Raw genomic sequence first — 18,378 nt, forward strand, 5'->3', positions numbered from 1 at the left:
ATGCAGGAAACACAGTTGTTGCATGAGATATAAATGGTTGTAAAGATGCCAGTTTCTGTCATCTTGGACAAATATAATGATGTCTCACTTCTGATACACTTTTTGTTGTCAAACTCTGCATGTGCAATTGATCACTATCCTAAGTTTTGTATTTGTGATTTCTGGTGCATTCACCATGGCAAAATATTTTTACCTTCTAACCGAATTGGAAGAGAAGGGAGATAACATGGAATCATCAAGTAGCTAAAACAAATAAAATGCAAGGCATTTAAAGAGATTAAATCGAAAAGATTTATGTAGTATTTACAGGTTTATTAAGCAAAGGATTTATCAAATAACAGAAAAAATTTCACCCGGGAAGGGAAACAGGCCCTAACAGTTGGAGAAACTCTATTTCCCACCATCAAAGTCTCATTTGTCATGCCTGAACACCAATAAGAAAAAAGGTATGTCACCTACAGGATTTACCTAACAATTGCTAAGGATAAGCTTGCTGCCTTTACATGTATGTGACGAACTATTTGAGTATTTCATTCACTTCCAGGTCAATCTCCATGATTCCAGTATGCCCTTGAATGCTCTACTTGTTCAACGTTGACATGGAAAGATTAATTTTTTTCAAAGTAAAATCCCACTCCCCCACATCATCAAGCCCTTGTTGTCTGTGGCATAAAAAATTCAAGTGGTCGATGTTTCTCCATTGGCCATCAGACCATCAAACAAGACACCATACAATATCTTTTTGAAGAGGCTACTTCCAGGGTGTCATCCTATCCAGATTTACTTAAGAAGAGTTAAGCCAGAGTTGGAGAACTCACCGGGGAAAAGTTTCAAATGGATCTAGGCAACTCATTCGGAGAGGATGGAGGGTCTGAAGCATCTGCAAGTGCGACAAGCATGTTTACAACCGCTGCTGTATCATCCAGATAGTACTTGGCTTTGCTCGGTTTTTGTCCAACAGTGCACGCAAATACAGATGTATTAGATGAAAGGACACCATTTGTCACAGCACTGCCTATGATCTCAAACATGTCTTCATCAGATCTGTCATCACCAATACAAAGTACAAAATCAACCTGCCTTCCTTTCTCTGCCATTGCTGTGAAGATCTTTTCTGAAACCACACCTTTACTGACACCCTAGAAGCCACCAAAAAATGTTAGTTAATAAAATTAGCTTTTTACAAATTCAAGAAATTTTATCAACTACTTTAGAAGCATCAGAATACCATGTAGAAAACCAATGTAGTACAAGAAAAGTTGCACCATTTAGTTTTAAGAGCCATCAACTGTCCATAAGCAAAAAAATTACACAAGGGCTTCAAAAATATTCTCAGATTAGCATCATGATGTTCAATATGTGTACAGAACATAACAGGTATCATAAAAACTAGGAGTGTTTACCATTAGTTAAACTTTGACATGTTGCATGCGTAAATAGGCAGGTAGCATTTTCCTGCCCCATTCAATAGTTGAAGAAAAAGCAAAATTATCATGGCCGTTGGTGACAATATGGGTGGCTTATTTTCTGCTCAAAATAATCAAGATTTAAACCTAGGATTTAACCCATCCTATCTCATCCCTTAAACACCTAAGAGAACAACTGCTTAGCATGGTTCTTATATGAGGCAAACTTATGGAGTCGTGGACATGATCTCAGTACATATCTTGTCGGTCATAGCCAGAACTAAATAAAAAAGACACTGAACAAAGTAGTTTAGTAGCATCTTCAACTGCTTATGCATGTTCATGACAGCAAAACCTGCTGCCTGAAAAAACAAAACGTATATATGATAACTGATAAAAAACACATGCATATAAATAGTATGTTGAGATAGATACCTGTGGCTTTACTTCTACAATGAATTGACCGCTTTTTACAGCAACAGGCTCATTTGCAAGTACACTTTCAAGATGGTCCAACATTTCCTTGGCCTGACTAGATCCAAAAATGGGGTCTGCATCCCAATGATGCCAGACCAAAGCACTTTCTTTGGTCTCAATTGAAGAACCATCAGTAGATTCCGTATACAATTTCATAACAGGCTCAGCAATCTGCATCCACCCAAAATCAGCACTCTGCCCACAAACTTCCCAGTCTTCATCTGCAGACCACCTGATAGCCACACAATTTAGTGCTAGTGCCAATGGCTAAAAAACATTAAAACGCACAAAGGCGTAGTAAATACATACCTCATGAAGTAACCATGTTCAGCAGCAATTCCAAGTTTTTTGCATGGAGCAAACCATTTGCCTAAACTTTCCCTTCCTCTTCCACTAACAACAAATACAGTGTTCTTGGGATCATCACAAAGAGTGTTTATGTTTGAGATAACTTCTTCGCTTGGGGCCTTGTTGATAGAGGTTTGGGGCATTACAGTCCCATCATAATCGAATAGTATAGCTCTATTTTTAGACCCTAAGAATGCAGAAACAAGGGCATCAATTGACAACTTCCTGAAATTTGGATCAAGTGCAACAACTCTGAAACCAAAGCTCAGACCAATTCCCCAACATCTTCTTCTGAAATGATCTTTGCAAGTCCTTTCCATGTCTTGGAAGAAGCTTTTTGCCCAGTAAGCCACATCATGTGTACTAACATACCTATAATGCTTCTCATGCCGCAACTGCTTCTCAGCATTGGCCATAGAAATTGCCTCATGCATTGCCTCTGCTGTCGTCTCAATGTTCCATGGATTGACCCGAATTGCACCACTCAGTGAAGGTGAGCATCCAATGAATTCAGATACTACCAGCATGCTCTTCTTCAGTCCACTTAATTCAGAAGAGGACTCTGATCCAGAGACTCCCTGTCTGCAAACAACATACTCATATGGGGTTAGATTCATCCCATCCCTTACAGCAGAGACAACAACACACTCAGCAATGGTATAGTATGCAGCTCTTTCACTGAGGGAAACCGGCCTGTCAATGAACACAATTGGTTCATAACCAGGCCGGCCATATGTATCATTGATTCTCTTACAGGTTGAATGTATCTCAGCTTGAATTTCCTCAAGATCTTTCCCTCTGCCTCTAGCAGGATTTGTAATCTGTACCAATACTGCCCTCCCCTGCCACTTTGTGTGCTGCTTCAGCATATGTTCCATCGCTAATAGCTTCAAGTCAACGCCTTTAAATATGTCCATATCATCAACACCAAGCAACACAGTCTTTCCTTCAAACTGCTGTTTTAGCTCCTGTGCTCTCCACTCCTTATCTGCAAGTCTCAGAACAGACTCAATCTGCCCCATGTGAATCCCAACAGGCATGATTTTTATCCCAACAGTCCTTCCATAATACTCCAATCCAATATAACCTCTCTTTGACTGATATTCCAAACCCAACATGCGACTACAACAAGAAAGAAAATGCCGAGCATAATCAAAAGTATGAAAACCAATAAGATCAGAATTCAAAAGCGCCTTAAGAATCTCTTCCCTCACAGGTAAAGTCCTATATATCTCTGAGGAAGGAAATGGACTGTGAAGGAAAAACCCCATTCTCAATCTATTAAACCTTCTTCTCAAGAATGTAGGAAGTACCATCAAATGATAATCATGAATCCACACATAATCATCTTCTGGGTTTATAACCTCAATCACCCGTTGAGAGAAAATCTTATTTGCTGATACATATGCCTCCCACAAAGACCGGTCAAACCTTCCCCCATGAGTAGCCGAAAATGGAAGCATATAATGAAAAAGCGGCCACAAATGCTGCTTACAAAATCCATGGTAAAACTTTGCCAGAATGTCTGCTGGCAAAAATGCTGGCACACACTTGAATCTATCCAACAAAAGCTGGGATACATCTTCTTGTTCACTCATATCAACATCTACTCTCAATGATCCCACATATATAACTTCCATGTCTTCAGGCAAACCATCTTTTAACTGTAATAATAAAGAATCCTCATCCCAGCTAAAACTCCACCCTTTATTATCAGGTCTACGCTTGGCTTTTACAGGCAACTGATTCGCTACAATTATAACACGATCTTGAACAACCGAGGATGGTACATCCGAGTTCACACTATTAGCCTGATCATCATCAAGCTCAGAAATGACACCAGGAACAGTCATTACTCTTGGCAATCTTTTCCTTTCACGAGTTTGGCCCATGACAGGAAAATTACCGGATGCTAGATCTAAAAGATTGGTATACGATCTTGACATCATTTTTAACCACTTCTTGTTGTTACCCTCAACTCAAATAACACACAACAAGATCTCCGATGTCTAAACCAGACCCAAGGTTTGTTCCTTCGTGAAATGGCTATAATTTCGCAAGATCTGCAAAACGTTTAATAAATATCACATCATTAATCAGCCACCAATAAAAAATCACACACAAAAACACTATTTCACATTAAATTGAAACATCATCAATCATTTATTATCACTTTCAAAAAAATTCATGATTGCAATGAAACACATAGTCTTTATCAAAAAACTCTAATCAATATACAATTAACAATCCTTAAATCAACTTAAATAATATCAATAATTAAAAGAAAAAGAAAAACTAACCTTAACACAGCTTTGAAGAACAAAATTGAATCTTTATCCAGTCAAGATGGATAAAAAATCAAAACAAAAAAGCACCAACAAAAACCCAAATATATATCTCCGTAGGAAGAAAAAGAAATCTAGGGTTTGGTCTTCTATATATCTGAAGAACCACTCAAATTTACAAATCTCTCTCTTCTTTTCTTTCTCTCTCTCTCTCTACATACGATACAAATGGTTATTCCTTCGCAGTTTTTTTATATTTTTACGATAATAAAAAATACGAAATTAGAATAATTTTTTTAAAATAAAGAAGAGGATAAGGGTTGGCCAGTGGACTATCCGGTCATGCCAGCTGGCAATACCGAGTTCCTACCTCACGCGCTCTTTCTCCCTCTTCGCTTGGCAGAGGCCAACGTGTCAACTATTCAACCTGGCCTTGTTTTCTTACTACTTGCCACCTGGTTGCGCCACGTCATTCCAAGTAATCCATCACATGTTTCACGTATCACTAGAGATCTTTTGCTCCTACCACTGGGATCGTACCACGTAATTAATTTGTTCCAATCCAACACGTGTCAGTAAGTGGATGAAAGAGATTCGGGGAAGTTTGTGGTCCAAGGTGTACCTGAATAAATAGAATGAGGATGGCGAAAGCAGTCCAAAGCAGTCATCCGTACATGGTGTAAAAAGTTTGCGGATAAGATGGAATAGGGGTGGTGACTAGTCAATTAATGCGTCTCATATGACAGAAAATTGATGACGTGGCGAAACGGGGTTGGGCAGTGCTAAATGGTCACAGTTTGTGCTGTTGTGCATAAATAAAAGAAAGGAATATTCCTGGTTGGGGGTGTGACTGAGTTGGGTTGGGATACGCCTAGCTGAGGTGACTTTCTTTGAAATAAGGTGAGATATGTCCTTTTGTCCTTTAATTTTCATCATTATTGTCTTTCTTTCAATTGTTTTTGGAATGGATAATAATTTATTATTATTATTATTATTAATTAAACACAACAATAATCAGCGTTAAGTATTTAATTAATTACCAAAATATTGTTTAATTATGTGAGTTAAAAATCAGATAATATATAATTATATAATAATTTATTTAAATACTTAAAATCAGATATATATTTTATTGAGCACTAGATATGATCTAAATTGAATTGATTTGATTTAGTTCGATTTAAATTTATTTGATTTGAATTCAAACTAAATTTAAATTAGAAGATTTGACTTATTTTTAAAACTAAATTGAACTTAAGTTAAAAGATGTTATATTAAATTTGATTGGAATTTAACTAGAATTCATAGTTTGAATTCGTGATTTAATTTGACTCGAATTCATAGATAAAATCAATTCGAATTGATTATTTAAATTCGTAGTTTGATTTGGTTCAAATCAATAATTTTTAATATTAATTTAGTAAAACCATGTAGTTTTGTCAATAAGTCATGATCTTGATCAATAAATTTCGATTATAAATTCGAATCATAAATTTGAGTTAAACTGAACTACAAATTCAACCTATTAATTCAAACTATAAAATTAAATTAAATTATTTTTTATTTTGATCAGACTTAATTTTGATTCGATAAATTTTAACTAAACTCAAACTAAATAATTTTTTATTCAAATCTAATTTAAATCAAAAAAATTTAATTTAATTCGATTACCTACCCCACATTTTATTATTAGGGTTATCAAATGTTACTATGAACTATACCAAACACCCCTTTGATACATTGAGGCTGGTCTAATTACTTAAAAATTACAAGTCACGATTTAACAGTAAAATAGACGGAAACATTCCTTAGGTCATGGACTTTAAATTTTATAAAGATGGTCAACAACCTACGGGTGGCCGATGCCATTAGGTCAAACCAGTCACTGCTCAGGATCGGAGACTCCTCTATTTTGTATTTTCACGTAAAATCAGAGCAGGTAGGAAGAAATGGGGAAGTGAAAGACTGAAAGTGATGTTGACCAGAATGGGACATGCACTTTAATTGGTGGAGAAAGAGAAAGTTATTTTTTTTTCCCAAATTAAGAACAATTAACCATTGAATTGATACTTACTGCCAACAGAAGCAAGGGTTTGCGTATGGAACTGTAACTCCTCCAGATATTGAAGAAAAATTTGTGTATTCCAGCTACATAAGAAGGTGGACTCCAACTCAAAAGCTTACTGTTCTTCTGATCATCTTTCTTTGTAACTTGTCTGTTTCTTTTCTCTGGGGTTATTCTTTGTTCAATTTTAGTAACTTGTCATATCTTCTTCTTCCCCACTCTTTGTGATTTTGTTGATTGGTAGGATAATGAAAATGGGGCTATCTTTGTTACAGGAATCGTATTTGGTCCCTGACAAACTGGGATATTTTTTAATTTCAATGCATTGTATTCTGCCATATCTAGTATTTAAAAGAAAGGAATCAAAATAAACCCATTTCAAGGATTATATTTGTGATGTTTACTTGTAACCAAAAAGTTGAGGAGGACATGTTTGATGTTCATCTCCCTCCACTATTTTATGGCCGTCCACCAAGACAGCATATAATTGAGCCTGCTTGCCATCTCCTCCATAAAAAAGACTTCATTCTTTTATTAACCAGAAATGCCCCATTTGCCCATCATTGGCATCTTGTTGTTTTCTAATTTGGTATCTTCTTTCTTAACAATTTTATACGAAAGATTCTTAGACATAGGAGTATCCAATGAGCCAAGAAACTCATCTGTGAATATTACAAGGAAAAACAGCTATGATTGTCAGTTTGTCAAATAAAAGAACAGCATTAAAAAAGATAATAAAAATTGATCATGTGATCACTCCATCTGATAAAATTAATGTTGAATTTGCTTCCAGGTTTGTTGGCAAGTGAAAGGAGCTTATCATTTGGTGCCACTACTTGGAGCTTTTGCTGCTGTTGCTATGACATTTTCATCTGGTGCCAAAAATCTTCTTTCTTTCCATTTTATATATGCAGCATAATCCAACATCTAAACATTATATATGCAGCATAATCCAACATCTAAACATTATATATGCAGACGTTACTTTATGTCAAATAGTGAGGCTTATAGCAAAAACATAAGTTACTTCAGTAATTACAGAGCTATGATGTGCAATTTTTGTAGTATTTGAAAATGTTTTATGGTTTAAGGCTGCTCTACTTCGCCATGGAAAGGCAACCAAGAGGATTCCCATTTTCCTCCCCATTGACAGTGGAATATCTGCAGGACTGCTTTGCCTTTTCCTTATGCATGGGGTTGTTTACATTTGGCTTTACAATGTGTAACATGCATCCAAATAATTGAATAGGAAAAGAGAATCATACATTCAATTTATAAATTTCTTGATTGAAATGATGCATCTTTTATTGAAACTTGGATGACAGGTCATAGCAAATATAGTTTTCTGTCTCCAAATGGGCTATCATATTTGGTGTACCACTCACTTGTCTTTGGTAAATTCTCTAATAATATCTCTGTGCTTACAATTATAAATCATGCTACTAACTCTAAGATTAATTTTTCATTGTTTGTTTCTATACCCTCCTTGTTCACTACTTGAGGTTTTGGTGGTTCCTTTGGCTATTAAAGACCTTGATTCTTCAAGAAAAATTGCAAGACAGCAAATGAAAACATGGCTGAAAAGCAACAATGTGTAGAAGGTTGGGTTCAGATTCAGACCGATGATGATATTGAAGAAGTATTGAAAGAGTTCATGGAGATGAGAGGTTTTGACACAGCCTATGAAGAGGAAGAGCAAAGCTTGGCCTCGTCGGATGCAATCCAAACAAGCAAAGATCCTGAGCAAGCTCAATCTATGTAGCAGATTAATTTGACTGAACAATGTACACCATTTAAACAATTGCTTGAGTTGAACCCAAACCAGTTGGCTTAAACCAAGAACTTTCAGAAGACTGAGAAAACAAGCCTATATGAAACTGCCCCCAAGTTCATCAGGAAGTTCACAAAATCCACAAGTCTCCAGTAAGTGATCTCTGAGTCTTATAATCAACAAAGAAAATTAAAGGCTCTGTTAAAAATTATAGTTAGAGAAGTAAAGTTAGTTCTCTGATGATGTTTTCAAGCACAGAGAAAAATATTCCAGAAATGTGGTGAGTTTGCTTTCAACTTCTACTGAAACTACATAGCTTGTAACATTTACATTGAAATAAAGCAATTAACAATTGTGAAGTTTTGCTGTAGTTAAAATAGTAGCTCAAATGAATTTTCCTGTTTCAAGTGTTCATGCTTTTGTTGGATCAGTGTAATTTCTTAAATCATAAGCCAAATTTATCCTTTCTTGTCTTACTCAATGGCCGGCGGCAATGGGTGAAGTGGGGAATGGTACTAAACATCAATCAAGAAATAGGTGTAGCCAACTAAACATGTGCATGGAAATTGGAACAATCAGCTTACTTCTGGTGATTAACAATGGCACGCCAGAAGGAAGTGGAACTGAAAGCATGACCTAACCAAATTGTCCATGCACTCTGTCACTCTGTAAAAACTTTGGCCCACCCATCCACTCGTGGTCAAATCGATTCACTGATTAGATAAATATTTAAAATAATATTTAAAACAATTTTATATAATTAATTACTAATTTAATCAAATTACTTTAATATAAAAAAATTTTTGTATAAATTTTGTTTAATAACACATAGTTTAAATTGATAGATAAAGTCTTTGGCTTAAGTCCTAGCAATAAATATAAATAAATAAATAAATTTTTTTTGTTAATTTTAACAATCGGGTTTGACTTAGGTTTTCATTCAATCAAACCGTGAACCTAGACTGTTGGTTGAATTGCGATCCAATCCAATTTGACTATTAAAATGATTTTTATGTTAACTGTTTTCATTTTGCTTAACGGGTGAAAATTTATCTTTAAACAATAGCTTATATATTTATGTAATAAGACTCTAAATTAATATGCAAGTGTTTATTTTAATAAAACTATATATACTCACTTTAAATACATAAATATGTATACACTTATATATGTTATCATATGATTAAGTAATTTTAAATTAAGAATAAAATAACATTTAATCATACGATGACACGCATAAATATATACATATCTATATACTCAAAGTTAATATACATTGTATTACTTGTGTTTATTATAACAATGAAAGAGATATTAAGCTATTTCCATTTCTTTTTTCTTTTCTTTGTTGATTTCATTTTTCTTAGATCATGGTATGTTAAATTTTTATATTATATGTCTTCTATACATTTATTTTATATCCCACTTAAATTTTCATTAATCCTTCTTTATCCATGTATGAAGAATTCATATTTGAACTCAAATTTGTCAAAATGTCTCAGATTGAGTTTGATTCAAAAAATCATTTTTAATTCCTATACTTTTTTATAATGATTTAAATCCTAAAATTTATATTTATTTATTTATTAATTATGATTCATATTCGAACATAATATAAGATTTTAAAGATTTAAGTGTAAAACTAAAAGATTTAGAAATTTTTTAAAATTTTATTTGTGTTAAGAGATAAGCTATTCACCAACCTAATCATCCTGGAATTCAAACTTAATTTAAAAGTAATGAAACTCAAGCGGTTCAAAGTAGGTCACGGCTCGACTCGTTTGCAAGTGGTGCATATGCATTAGCCTTTAACAGTTGGCTCGGAATGGAAAATGCGTGTAGAAAATCAAGGTACAATCTGGCTCACGTGTGGTCAAATAGTCAAAACATTTGTGATGTTATGTTGCAGGCTGCCTGCCCACATGATGCCTTTGACTTGGAGACGCTTTCGGCATCCACATTGTCACTATTTAGACTCCCAATACACCGTCTTAATTTTAATAATTATAGGTTTAATATTCATACTATAAATTTATTAGATTATTAAAAAAAAAAATTAACTTGCGGCAGTGGGAGGCTAAACAAGTTAAGATAGTCAAGATTGAGGAACAGATTTTATCAGAATTAATGAATGCCATAGCATGAAAGAATTAGGCAGATGCAGCTACCGACTGACTGACTAATCGGGGTCAAATTTGATGGCTTTGAGGCGTAACTTTGCCTAGTTTCTATGTTATATTTGAATTATTGCTCAATGAATTTGGACGTTTTTAATGACCAATGGCAATGGGCCTCTTCTATCAATTATTTTTTTTACTTGCCCAAAATTACTAATTTTTTGAAAATTTGGTAAAAGAAATCAGATCAAAATCATATATTTGCGTGGATTATTGTGCAAGATATGTATGGTTACTTTTATATAGTTGCTTCATTTTGACATCCAAGTCATTATTAAATTCCAAGACACAGAGGTTGGATGGAATTTTTGCAGTAGAATGATACTCCTTTTGAGCTTCATCTTGACATTTTCTTCCCAATTCAAGAGAGCTGTGGCTCTGGACATGGACATTGTGCCGGTGGGGGTCTGCCTTTCCGGCGAGGTTCTTTGACCAATTTAACCTCCAGAGCATGCATGAGTCTTTTTGCTAAGCAAACCGACAATTTGCTTGTGACTGATGATCTATCTGTAAACGCGGTTTTCAAACTTTTGAGGCTTTTTTATATAAGAAAATCAGAAGCATGTGGCTTACTTTTACGTGACATGTAGAGAGCTCAACAAGTCCAAGTTGTTTCCCTTTTCGAAGGATAATATTAATTGGTGGATGAATTTTCAACTAAGTGGAATTCCAAGAGAAGTAAGTAAAATAGGAAAATGAAATGCTCAATTGTGACACTCCATTACATTCAAAGTTAAGAAGGAAGGAGAAAGGGACAGCACAAATATATATATATATATATATATATATATATATATATATATATATATATATATATATATATATATAACACATTTTTACAACTCTTTTTAATCAAGAAATAAAGTTTTCATTAATCTAATGGAATATACATATGATAAAATTAATCCCATAATAATCCTGAATTCGAATATACACTTGTATAATTAATTTATAATAATGATCCCATAAAAATAGAAGAAAGAATCAAAGAAAAAACTATGCAAAGTCTCAGCCTGTATCAAATAACTTGACACATTAGAAAATTATTTGGTAATACTAATGGCCGACTCCGGGGCTTGGAACTGAGCGGAGAATCCGATCAATGCTAGCCAGGTGTCGAGTGAAGAGCTTTTCATCGTCAAGCGTGGCGTGAGTCCGCTTGCTAGGAGAAGAAGATGGAACTGTGCCTTTAGGGAGGGCACTGAGAACCAGACTCTTGAACAAAGAAGGAAATTTGTCGTTGATCTTCTCTTTGTCTAGGAGCTTTCTGGCTTCCAGAGACGGTACGACTGATGAGGCAAACAAAACCATGAAAATGATGACCAAAGAACCCAAACGAGCCATGGACTCAAATGTAGAGCTAGAAATGAAAAGGAGAGAAAATCGGATCTGGGTATCGTTGAGTGATGTGAAGAGAGGGTTAATGGGAGTGATTTTACAAGACGGTTTGATTTATATAAAGAGAATGAACGCTAAAAGTCATGCACTATAGACTACAGCACCGCGTGACGGCTACAGCCCACAGAGAGAGAAGGCAGAGTCAGAGAGAGCGTGGGGATCAAGTCAGTTTTAGCTTAGAGAGAGGTGTTTTTTTGTGCAACCGAAGTCAATGATAAAATAAGGCTTAGAATTTAAGAAAATTGGAATCAACGTGGTCTCATATAAGTTGGTGTCATTTGTCGAAGGTATTAAGTTGGTATTCTCAAACTAGGCAGAAAATTGCCGTGTGGCATTGTTAGGTGAGAGTAACAATTAGATAAGCTAAGCCGCCGGCCAGAGTTTCATTGGAATTTCAGTTCATGTTATAAATCTTCAAAATCTCAATAGTTACTAAACCAACAAATCCTTGCTGGTTCTGTCACAACCAGCAGTAGAAAATTTCTCTGTAATCCCAAATATGTGCAAGCCTTCAAGTTGCTTGTTCGCAGGACCTATATGGGTTCTTCAAGCTCATTAATCACAATGTCCATTGGAGTTCATTGCCAATTTAGAAGCTTAAGCTGTCAAGTTCCTTCACCTAACAACTGGGTTGATCAAGCCGAATTTGCTGCATGTGATTTGCAAGACAAAGTCAAAGCCAAGCATTGTGGTTACATGGTAAGAAGGGCTTTTATTTCTTGGAAGAAAAATTTTGCAAGTGGGGTTTTGTTTTAATATCCTTATAATTATCTCAAGAGACAAATATTTATCATTGTGGTTACACGGCACTATCAATCAACATGCCGTATGACATTAGCTTAAGATTAAGTAAAATGCCTAATTTGGAAGTCAGTATTATGCTTATGTGCACTTTCTTTTTTCTAGTTTCATATATAGCCGGCTTAACAGACAATTGGTAGTGGTTAATTGATAAAAAGAGTTAGAATGGGTCACTATAAAAAATTTATGCAGTCCACTAGGGTTACATTACTGGCTTTCAAAATCAAAACCCACTTCCTGTTCCCTCTGGCAATTCCCAATACTATTTTCTAGGCAAAAAGAGGAGGGAAAAGAACAAGAATTTTGCTGAGTAACAGTTGTTGAGGAATATTTGTTTGGAAAGGTGCAGTGCGATCATATAAAGGCTGATTGTAACCTTTTGTCTGCATCTATTGATGCATTCTAGTTTTGCAGTATTTCTGATAAATTGCTTGATCAATAATGTGCTGTCCTTTTGATTATACGATGGTGTTACTAAAATACTCTATTGCATGATGTGCTTTCCTTGTATGTTATTGGTGCAAGCTTGATTTGATTCTAGGTTTTTCCTTCGCTATCCTCGATTTGGGGATTAGTGAGTTTAGTTTGTTTTTCAAACTCTAGCTTGACTCGATATTTCTTTGTGCTAATACAATTTTACTCAAATAAAAAAAGAAAACACTTCATTATCATAAAAGTATTCAAATATTGATCCAAAGATGTCAACAATTATATAGAGTAAAATAAATGATAATTTAGAAAAAAGAGATAATTGTTTTAGAAAGCATTAAACTTTGCATTCAAGTTTTTGATTACCATTAAATTAAAGGTGGATTAAGAAATAAACACCTAATTTTGAATGTCTAATTAAAAACCTAATTATGTACTAAAAATTGAGTGCACATAGTTTTGTTATTAAGCAATACGAGGACAACAGACTTTACGTAACAACTTCCTCTATCAACCATGTTTGGCTTATTAATTTTTATTAGTAATGTGTCAATCGTAATTGCTAAATAAATGTAAGAATATTGGATAAGAAAAAAGAAAAAAGTATTTGAATTTGGTATGAAGATCAGTTTCTTTTTAATTAGTATTTCGATAATGATGTTATAACATATTGTCAACACAAAATATATGAGCATTTGACATTTGATCACTTCGATATTTTCGTTATATAATATTTCAATATTCAAGTTTTGGTCATGGCAGACATGTATGGTCAGATTTCTTTGGGAATAAATGCCATATTTGTGTTTTGTTTAGACAAAAGTCTTGAACCCTAGTGAAATTGAAGATGACAAAATGAAATAAACAATTATTGTGATAGCAAAGCCTTTATGGGTCAATTCTTTTTCTTTATCAGAAGGCCAAAGAACAATGTTCCAGCCAAGGTTTAATGAAGGAGAAATTCTGACCCATTAACTTTTACAAATCTAAAAACCTACCCATTTACTTTTATAAATAGAGGTAAAATTATTATTTAACTAAAAATATTTAAAAAATAAAATACTATTACGTTTTTTTCCACTCAAGGTTTGAAAAATTGTCATTTCCCTCCTAAGGTTTCATTCTTTCTCCGACGACATTCTTTGACCGACCTTTCGTCTATCGACGCTCCCTCTAGCTTTCATGACGAAGATACGGTTATAGAAAAGTAACGTTTGATGCCAACGATCTCTAACCAAGATTTAGGGTTTTAGATCAGAAGGAAGAAAAAAGTTGGAAGGGAGAGAGAACGTGATTGAAGACGACGATCGGAGACGACGAACTCTGTCGTCTTTGGTGATAGTTTCAAAACCTTATGAGGAAAAAGTGAATTTTCAAACTTTCATGGGAGAAAATCAAATTTATAAACTTAGGGAAAAATACATTATTTTTTATTTTTTATGAAATGATAATTTTACCCCTATTCATAACCGTAAATGGACAAGTATTTAAATTTTTGAAAGTTAATTATGGAAAATGGTCCTTTCATTAAACCTTGGGTGGGAAATTGTCAAGGAAACCGTCGTTTGGCCTTATCAGAATGTCTTATCCCACTCCACAGACCACCAACAACGTAGATGGAACGTAGGACCCTTTTGCCTCCTCTAAGTTACTATTTTCTTCATGGTTTTATTCCACTGATTGTGGTGAAAATAGGAAAAACATCACCACGTGCAAACCTTATACACCATTTTAACCACTCATATTCTGATACCAATTTGATATCGTTATCATTTATGAATCTCATTTACCCATGGCATTGGGTTTACTGTGACAACACAATATACAACATTAGGGTTCATAAACCTATTGTGCGCACATTTTGTGAATAATAAAAATAAGTTTCTCAATAGAACTTTATTCTTGTATGAAAAACTTTTTTCCATCCTCGTATTGTCTATACAGGGATAACGGAAAATCTAGTTCTCGTTCTCTTTTCACAAGGAAAATTTTTTCTCTACTCTCTTTGTCCTTGCACGAATATTCCTCTCCTCTTCCCATTCCTATCAAAACTTTAAAGGGTAATTTAATATTTAAACGTGTGGAGAGAGCCTAGTTAGTAAATATGTGTATTATTTAGGTATTATTCATATTCCTCTATTATTCACATATTAAACATATCAAAAGAATTTTTAAACTCAAAACATATTAAACATATATTTTATGTCTTTCTTGTATTAAACACGAATTATATGTCATATTTTACATTTGTCTTTTTTTTTTTAAATTTTTGGTTAAATTTAAAGTATAAAATTGTCCATTATATTTTCAATTATTTATGAAAATGCCATTACCATTTAAAGAAAATCTAACAATGTTTCTTTCTTAATTTTCACACATAATTTTGTGTTTTTCTCCTTTGTGACCTGTACAAAGATTCACTCTAATTTGAAGTTTGAAATTTAAACTGATTAATTTATTTTTTTAACTGACAGGTACGTTATTTATTATACAAAAAAATTTAATTATATATTATGTTATATTAAATTTAATAGTTAATTAATACTTTATATTTAAATTATTATATTAATTTTCAATAGGAGATTATTGAAAAACATTAATATTATTATGATATTATCATATTTTTAAAAAATTATTATTGATAATGTTTCATATTAAATCTGTATATAGATGTTTTATACTTTTTCTATATGCGAATTTTAGAGGTATTTCTTTTTACAAACATATTTTTTATTATTAACTATATTATATACCCATATAATTCACATATTATTTTTTCTCGTTCTTGTATTTACTAACTATAGAAAAGAGAATAAATCGGAATATATTTATCAATGTCTCTATTCTATCTCCAATTATAAAGGTTTTAACGTTTTTGTCCTTGTTCTTATAATTGAAAAGGGACCGCTCTGGGTAGCCGAATTGCCATCCCCACTTGACAAGTTCCTTTTTTTAACAGCCGATGTCACTGTGATTATACAGTGGTCTGATATTACCTTTTTGAGACACTGCTCAATTTTTGTAGGATCAATCAGAGCATTTAAATTATTAAGTGATAATTCTCTGCCTAATTAATAGTAGTTATCTGCATTTGGATCACGGCTTTATGAGAATCAAATCAAAATATTTCATTTTTAGTATGCATCTCAATGTATGTTGAGATTAGCGTTATTTGTTTAACACAATGCCATTTTTAACGAAGACTCCTTCCAGTTGATCGATAAATGAAAACAATACAAAACTGGTGGGCAATCTTGACTTGACAAAACGCAAAAGAAGGACTTGCCAACACGATTAAAACGGAAATAGAAGAGAAAGGTCGACAGACAGCGGGAAAAAAGGCCGTGAATTCTTCATTCATGTCATCTGCAGAGGGTCTTTCTTGCGACAGCAATTATCCCTTGGTCTTGCCGAAAGGTTCCTTGTCTCACTTACAAGTCATAAAGTTTTTTTTTCTTTGTTAGCGAGAACCCATTTATATTTATTAGATTGATAAACCCAAAATATAATAATTAAACCCATAATTATTTTACTATGTAAATTAAAATTTTACAAGTGTGACAGAAACTTGAATATAAATTTTCACTTTAAAAATTTGAATATTTTACTTGTTTTGCTAACTCAAAGATCACATATTTTAAAGTTTGTACTACATAGAGAGATACTAGACAATAGACGAACACACTGCAATGTGCATGAAGATTATCCATAAGATTATATATATATATATATATATATATATATATATATATATATATATATATATATATATATATATATATATTAAGCTTCAAATTTTGTTTGGACTTGAGAACATTATTGATTTCTATTTCTTGAACAAGTCCATGTGAAACGTTGTTATTTTATGCCAATCATAAGTATTATGATTGACATATATCTTGCAAGTTTTGGCATGTCTGTCTTGTGTCCATTTCGAGCTAACTGTTTCAAGATTCATTTAGAAGGTTAATTATGACATTAAAACTATATTATTTAAATACAGAAAATTAAATATACATAATTTTGAATTGCCTTATAATTATTTCAATGAAATTTTTTGTTGGAATCAATCTATACCGGGGGGAGAAGAATTAAAATCAATTTCGGTGTGGATTTATATTTTCAGAGATGAATTAAAATCAAATATCTTAAATTGATCTAGTTTTTGAAGGACTTAACATCATTAATCGCTCAAAAGATTAACACCGTAAAGCCAAACTTAACAATATAGTAAAAAAAAGGGGCTTAAACAAGCGTTTGTAGTCCACGGTTAGGATAATTGCCTTCCAAGCAATAGACCCGGGTTCGACTCCCGGCAAACGCAATTTTTTCACTCAGACCTACTCAAAACTATTTAACATTTTTGGCAAGCGTTGACCCAACCGACTAAAGCCCATGAATGGTTTTGCAGGCCTAGACCCATTTGAAGCTCAACCCAAATGCCCATTATGAAACCCAACTCAGGCCCATGCATATATGGCGCAGTTATCCCGGAGATAGTAAAGCGTTTTCGAAGTTCCAAAGCGACTGAGACTGTCTTGGTTTATAGTAAGTCTTCGATTTCATCACATTTTCTAGAGTGATTTCACTCTTCAAGGAAGTATTGCAAAGAGACTAAAGAACAAAGCGAATGAGTCATGAAAATGATTATATGTATTTCCAATATGTATGTATCATATAATAGATAATGGATATCTACATTACCCAGCAGCAGTTCAAGGAGAAGAATTGTTTTGTACTTCAACCTGAAGCTTCAACTTTGTCTCTCAGTTTATGGAACAGCAAGAAAATGTCCGCCAAAGAAGATTTTGAATGAAATCCCACTTTAGGGAAACAATTCAAGTGTTATGGTAATTTACCATATTGAAGCAGGCTTTATGTCTTCTTCTGCTGCGAGAATCCATAACAACTTTAAGCTTTGCAAGCATTTCTTGTTCAGTGAATATTCTCCCCGGGGAGCTCATGAATACTCTTCTTTTAACAGGAGGAGACCACAGCCCACTTTGCTCATAATCGAAGTCAAATTCAGATGCGTCAAAGAACTTCTGGAGGAGTCTCTCAGATACAGACTTTGAAACTAGCTGGATCTTGTTTGGATGAAAAGAACACTCGGGCAGTGAAGGCGAAGAAGACGAAGAGATTTCAGAGTTTGACATTGACACAAAATAATGACAGAATGTGACAATGTGGGGAAGAGCCTATCTATATACATTCTGTACAT

The 18,378-nt window shown here is 33.7% G+C and overlaps 1 protein-coding gene, 1 long non-coding RNA gene and 1 other non-coding gene across 4 annotated transcripts; 2 read left to right on the forward strand and 1 right to left on the reverse strand.

Moving 5' to 3' along the window:
* Window positions 1-258: 258 nt before the first annotated feature.
* Window positions 259-4,736, reverse strand: LOC123218638 (probable alpha,alpha-trehalose-phosphate synthase [UDP-forming] 7). The gene is made up of 4 exons (XM_044640149.1): window positions 4,532-4,736; window positions 2,193-4,294; window positions 1,842-2,115; window positions 259-1,139 (listed from the first exon to the last, which is right to left on the reverse strand). Exons 2-4 carry the CDS (start codon window positions 4,178-4,180, stop codon window positions 831-833), a joined length of 2,571 nt encoding a protein of 856 aa, XP_044496084.1. The 5' UTR covers window positions 4,181-4,294; window positions 4,532-4,736; the 3' UTR covers window positions 259-830.
* Window positions 4,737-6,701: 1,965 nt separating this feature from the next.
* Window positions 6,702-8,711, forward strand: LOC123218315. 2 transcript variants are annotated; one of them, XR_006502665.1, is made up of 3 exons: window positions 6,702-7,456; window positions 7,907-7,975; window positions 8,084-8,711. It is a non-coding gene; the product is annotated as an uncharacterized LOC123218315 (long non-coding RNA). The 2 variants fall into 2 exon arrangements; XR_006502664.1 differs by lacking the exon at window positions 6,702-7,456 and having other exon boundaries at window positions 7,540-7,975.
* Window positions 8,712-17,410: 8,699 nt separating this feature from the next.
* Window positions 17,411-17,481, forward strand: TRNAG-UCC. Its single transcript has one exon. It is a non-coding gene; the product is annotated as a tRNA-Gly (tRNA).
* Window positions 17,482-18,378: the final 897 nt, after the last annotated feature.

The sequence above is a fragment of the Mangifera indica genome, chromosome 6 (genome assembly GCF_011075055.1).
Source record: "Mangifera indica cultivar Alphonso chromosome 6, CATAS_Mindica_2.1, whole genome shotgun sequence".
In the NCBI taxonomy this organism is placed as follows: domain Eukaryota; kingdom Viridiplantae; phylum Streptophyta; class Magnoliopsida; order Sapindales; family Anacardiaceae; genus Mangifera; species Mangifera indica.

What these genes read in the sequence shown, in the direction of transcription:
- LOC123218638 (XM_044640149.1), bottom strand. Translation starts at nt 4,180, where the DNA reads ATGATGTCAAGATCGTATACCAATCTTTTAGATCTAGCATCCGGTAAT. An exon ending in GAACATGGTTACTTCATGAG is followed by an intron (nt 2,116 to 2,192) that starts GTATGTATTTAC and finishes TGTGGCTATCAG; the next exon opens with GTGGTCTGCAGATGAAGACT. An exon ending in TTGTAGAAGTAAAGCCACAG is followed by an intron (nt 1,140 to 1,841) that starts GTATCTATCTCA and finishes GGTGGCTTCTAG; the next exon opens with GGTGTCAGTAAAGGTGTGGT.